Source organism: Anas platyrhynchos, chromosome 1, assembly GCF_047663525.1.
Source record: "Anas platyrhynchos isolate ZD024472 breed Pekin duck chromosome 1, IASCAAS_PekinDuck_T2T, whole genome shotgun sequence".
NCBI classification, from domain to species: domain Eukaryota; kingdom Metazoa; phylum Chordata; class Aves; order Anseriformes; family Anatidae; genus Anas; species Anas platyrhynchos.
The window spans coordinates 110,776,272-110,781,936 of record NC_092587.1 but is presented as its reverse complement, the minus strand read 5'-3'; the positions used below and the strand labels follow the sequence as shown (position 1 = coordinate 110,781,936).

Below are 5,665 nucleotides of genomic sequence, written 5' to 3'. Positions count from 1 at the left end.
CCTCGCAGCTGGCCTCACACAGCCTTTTCTGGCTGTGAACATCCCAAACACCAAACTGCGTTACAGGATGCAGTGTGCGCACTGTGGAAAACCACTCATTTACCAGGGGGGGAAGGCTGTTTCACAAGCCTGGGAGAGAAAGCCTCGACAGAGACACTTGCCATCTACTATTGGGGATTCACTCAAGAGAACTAAGGCTGAAAAGGGGCTGAGACCTACAGGTGTTTGTGTAACATAACCCCACAAAAACCAAATCCGCAGCTGTGGACGCGCGGCCGCCATTTTGTGGCTCTCGCACTGCGCATGGCGCCGGCAGGCAGCCGGCCGGCGGCCCTCGGGCTCCCCTCGCCGGTGAGCCCGGGTGAGGGCAGGCGGCCGGGGAGACGTCCTTGGGCGAAGGGCAGAGGGGCTGCCGACCCCCGGGCTTCCTCGGTGGTGCTCTGCAGCCCTCGGGTGTGCGGTGCTGTGAGGGGAGAAGGGGGGTAATGGCGGGTGGGGGGGTGAAACGGGACGCGCTGCGCTGTGGGGAGCCTCCGCCCGCCCGACACCGGGTGGAGGGGGGGGGGGGGCGGAAGGAGCAGGGAAGGGGTCAGCCTCTGGGGAAAAGGGGAGCGTTTTTTGGGAAAAGGGGGGTGCTTTTGGGGCTCTCCTGTCACCAGGGTGTGTGTGGAGAGAGCGGGATTTGGGCCCCCTGGGGGGGACCTTGTCCTTGTCACCCTGCTCAGCCCTGTGGGTCGCAGCACGGTTGTATCAGCTGGGGAATGAAAACCACCCCCTGGCCCTGTAACAGCGTGAGGAGAGAGCTGTGGTGCTAAATGGGGTGATCTCGTTGGCAGGGCGAAGGTCCTGGTGGTGAAGGTTCTGGAAGCGAAGCCCCCTCCTCCAGGCCCATGCTGCTGTAGGACAGATCGGACGGTACCGTGGGTGCTTTGCCGGAGCGCTGGACGTGAAGCGACATCTGTGGTATTTTACCTTGTTCCTGTGCAAAGTGCACCCCGAGTTTAGGAGAGCGATGCTGCTTAGGTGTGTTTATAATAAGTACTGTCTGAATCAAAACAGTTCTGCTCATATGTTCAGGTCTTACTCGATCCTTTACAGCACTGCTTGGTAACGGCCCCTGACCCAAGATGTTTCCAGTTTCAATAGTTTTTTAAGCACAACTGGGGTAAAGTCAAATTAATGGATCTATGAGAAATTATGCTTCACATCACTTTGAATTTCAAGGATGTATTCACTGACATTCCATTTAAGTAGCAGGTATGTGGATTTTATGGCCGTATAGAACAATGATGATCTTTGTCAACCACCTACACAGAGAGAAAACAATGTCGTATATACCATTTTATGTCAGTAATATCCATTATAAAAACCAGAAGCAGATAATTTCATACCTTACCTGTATCAAAACCAATTGGAAACATTCAAAGTAGATCCAGTCTTTCATCCAGTCCCACACTGATCTCCTTTCCCTTCCCTTTCCAGAAGGATTAGTGCAGAAAGGCAGTTTGTTGTATGTAGAACACACAAACATTGTTCATTACTTTAACTCAAGTTAACCTTGGTTTAGTCCAGTTTCCTCTTTGGAAAGGAAGTTACGAAATGATCTGTTGCAACCAGTGGTGAATCTGTAAAAGGAGACTCTTTAGCACAGTCAGCATATGTGGCCTTTGTCTTTGAACTTTTCATCAATGAAGAGTAGTTAGCTGATTTCTGTAGGGTATATCTTTCTACTTTTGATATTTTTTTTAATATGAAGACATACTGTTGTTTGCCAAAGGTGTTCTTTTGCTGTTTCCAAAAATTACTCAGAAGCACTGGTATTCCTGACAGAACGAGACATTGCCTGCTACTGATGTCTTCCAAGTTCCAGATGCATAACCTTACGTAGCACAAAATAAGGAGGTTGGCTGCTAGGATGTGTGAGCCTTTCCGGGATACAGTAGTTTATCTGAACATGGCTTTGATTATTACTATAAAAAAAATTTAAAAAGCCAAGGAGGTAGTTTAATGAAATCTTTAAGAATGCACCCAGTAGTAGATTGTGGGGCATTCATATATGTGAAGAGAGAATTTGGTTGACAACTGGACGAAGCTGTGTAGAGGAAGGGGGAGATACTTGCTTCAGCAGAGTTACTGCTCAACAAAGCACATTTCCAGTTTATGTTGCACTGAGTTTGCAGGAAGGCAATAAAGCTTTGACCTTTCGGGAAGTAAGCAGTACAAAACAAACCTATGCTGCCAGGAGAAAGCTGTATTGTGCATTTTCGTTTACATTGTAATACTATTTCTGTAGTAATCAACAACAAATTCAGAATTCTGTGTTAGTCTGCAAAAGAAAGTACATTGTAGACTGTTGTGAAATTTTGTAGGGATTTCTTTAATGTAACAAGTTAAAGATAAGAGTTTAACAAATCATCTAAGTTCTTTTAAAAAGCATATTTATTAAAAAATGTGTTTATAGGTCACTGTTTATAATGTAGCTGCATCTGAAGATCTAGGAAGTGGCTCTGTGTCATGCTGGCTAACACCACAGGGCATTGTTTAACAGCACATCAAGCCATGATTCCAAGAATCCTGAAGCCATTTCCCTATATGTGTGGCAGTCGAATGCTGTCGGGTTACAAACCAAAAAGCAATGTCAAGGACTCGTACAAAATTCTTGAGCTTGAGGAAGGATGCTCCCTTGATGATATCAGAAATTCGTATCGAAATCTTGCCAAAAAATACCATCCAGACAGCGGTTCCAGCACGGCAGATCCAGAAGCATTTATTAAAGTAGAAGACGCGTACAGAGTTGTGCTCAGCGATGTGGCAAACAAAAAGAAATCAAAGGAGAATAAGGAAGAGGAGGAGGAGGACCAGTTCAAAACAAAAGCACCGCAGCACAGACACTACCTGAGTTTTGAAGGCGTTGGTTTTGGAACACCAAGCCAAAGAGAAAAGCAGTACATGCAGTTTCGAGTGGACCGTGCTACCGAGCAGGTGTTGGAATACCGAAAGCAGAAACTTGAAAGCCAGTACGTTGCCACTGACCTCATGAGAGCCAAGGATGTGAGAGAGAGCAAGAAGGTGAAGATAACTCAGGCAGTTGAACGGCTGGTTGAGGACCTCATCCAGGAATCAATGGCAAAAGGAGACTTTGACAACCTCAGTGGGAAAGGAAAACCTCTGCAGAAGTTTTCAGACTGTCCGCATATCGATCCTATGACTCACAACCTGAACAGAATCCTGATAGACAACGGGTACCAGCCAGAGTGGATCCTGATGCAGAAAGAAATACGGGAAACTATCGAGCGATTAAGGAAGGGTCTAGTGGCATCTCGAAGTAAGCTCGGAGAGCCAATGACGCCGTACAGACAGAAGCAGTGGAATCGCATTTGTGAGCAATTTATGGAGGATATCAGGAAACTGAACAAAAGAATTGACAGCTTCAATTTAGTCGTTCCTATTCTGAGCAGGCAAATGGTGCACTTCAGTGCAGACAAAGAAATCCTTCGAGCACAAAAGACTTACAAAGCTTTGATGGAAAACAAAGAAGCTTCTGATTCAGACACAAAGGAAGAGGAACAGGAAAATGTTAAAAGGTTTGGGTGGAAGTCTTCTCTATTTAAGTGGTTAAACCTTACATTGAAATAAGGTAATATTAACTCATCTGTCTTGTCAAGATTCTGGATGCACTTTATCACTAAAACTTGTAGCATCAGAGAAATTTCAGATACACTGAAAATGTAAAATCCGCCTGTCTACCTGGCTATCATTACACCAGTTAAAAGGAATTGGGCTGTCTGATGTTCAGTTAATGGATTTCTTTGTGACTACTGTTAAGGAACAAATAAACTCAGTTATCCTTCAGCTGATTTTACTTCTGATTAAATCAAAATCAATGCTCAACTTTTCGACTGTGGAATATAGTTACTTTACAGTACTGTTATTGCTTCATAAAGTGAAACTAAGGCATAACAAAACACGTTAAGGACAAAGTAGAAGTAAAACTTATTGTTCCCTGTAGTTTGGCCTTTATCCTTCCTTAGGTAAATGCTCACAGCTGATACATTGTTGACAGGTTTCATGTGTGTTTTTTTTTTTTTTCCTAATACGTTAATTTCTTTAAGGTTACATTAAATGGGGATGGAGGGATATCTGGATGTAGATTTGGACTGTTCATTCTGCTGAAGTCTATTTTTGTATCTGGCTTTTAGCATACAAGGAAGTTTCAGTATCGTAGCAAATAAGGAAGACTGGCCAAAACTATACCCAGCCACAAGGCTTCTTGGAATTGAGACGGGAATATTAATTTTTAAACATAATTGCTTGCACCATTTAAATATTTAAAATTTCACAGAATAAATAATGGTGTCATCAAAGAATTTATTGTGAAATGTTGCTGTCCTATTAAAGTTTTGGGGCAGCGGCTTGGAGGGTGTCAAAGTCTCCACAGTGCCTTGTATTTATTTATGTTTAGTAACCTCTCCGCTCCCCACCCAGTCTGATTTTCCCGGAGGACTTTGCCCTTGAGAAGGTGTCACTGGATGTACGGTATCTGTGTGGGCCCCTTTCTCCACTCCTGCCCCTGTGACTCAGACCGTCGCTGTCTCCACCTGCACGGTTGTGCTGTGCCTGTTGGTCGGGTGGGAAGGCGTCCCATGGGCGCTGGCACGCCACGGAGGGGAAATTTCCAGCTCAGAGGCTCAGAAGTTAAAGCTAGATAGTGATCACAACCACCACCCTTTGGCAGATGTCTCAGCACCAACGGAGTCTGAATTCATGCGTTTGCGTTTGGGTGGGTGGCGCTGCTTGTGCTCCTTCTGGTCGTTGTGCTCTGGCTCTTCTTGGTGAGGTCCTCGTGTGCAGGCAGAACATTATTTGGTGGTAGAACGGATCAGTTGAAGTATAATTACTAATAAATACACTTGCATGTAATTTACTGGTAAATGCTATTGAAGTGTTTTAGAAAGTAGAATTAATCTCGGCTTCCTATAACATCTCTTTTCATAGGAATTCAGGTAGCAAAGGCAAAAAGTGCAAACATCTGTTGTGTTAAAAGATCAGATTTTGATTCTCATTATGTTCTACGGGAATGAGAACTGAATTGCTGGTTAAACTAATCTAGCGACAGATTAAGAAGAGTTAATTGCAAATCAAAGTCATTGCACAAGTCTAAATGGAAACCCCGTTCCAATAAATCCAGCTCTGATGGAATCTGGTTTGGCTCACGATGGAGATGAGTATCAGCAGTTTAAATATTTAAGTTGCCATAATGGATGAGTCAGCGTGCTGGGTGATTTTTATGCTCCTTTTAAAGCTCCTCGCTTTTAAATGGAGTGGATGCGACCTGACTCTCAGCACTTTCAGTCAGCCTCGTGCTGCTGTCGGGAGGAATTGCCAGGCACAAAGTCTTCTTCATCACTGCTTAGTGATTAAAAAACACAGATTAAAAAACTCCTCTAATTTTAATTTTTATTGGTCCCAGACGAGGGAAGGGGGGTATTTTTGCAAGGGGGTTGTATTTTCCCCGTGACTCTGAGGTGACCAAGATGCTAAGAGCCGCGTGTGGGTGGTGCTTCTGGAACCAGTGCCGCCTGCAGACCAGAAAACCCCACGACGGCGGCCTTCAAAACTTATTTTTCTGCCTGACGCCGCATTGTTAGTTTGAATTTGAGGTCTT

At 44.6% G+C, this 5,665-nt stretch overlaps 1 protein-coding gene across 10 annotated transcripts; it reads left to right on the top strand.

Moving 5' to 3' along the window:
- The first annotated feature begins 221 nt into the window (after nt 1-221).
- Nucleotides 222-3,891, top strand: DNAJC28 (DnaJ heat shock protein family (Hsp40) member C28). 10 transcript variants are annotated; one of them, XM_072026631.1, is made up of 3 exons: nt 222-351; nt 837-915; nt 2,462-3,891. In XM_072026631.1, exon 3 carries the CDS (start codon nt 2,515-2,517, stop codon nt 3,634-3,636), a length of 1,122 nt encoding a protein of 373 aa, XP_071882732.1. In that variant the 5' UTR covers nt 222-351; nt 837-915; nt 2,462-2,514; the 3' UTR covers nt 3,637-3,891. The 10 variants fall into 10 exon arrangements, with proteins under 10 accessions (XP_071882732.1, XP_027304971.1, XP_071882729.1 ...); XM_027449170.3 differs by having other exon boundaries at nt 837-1,023; XM_072026628.1 differs by having other exon boundaries at nt 245-361.
- Nucleotides 3,892-5,665: the final 1,774 nt, after the last annotated feature.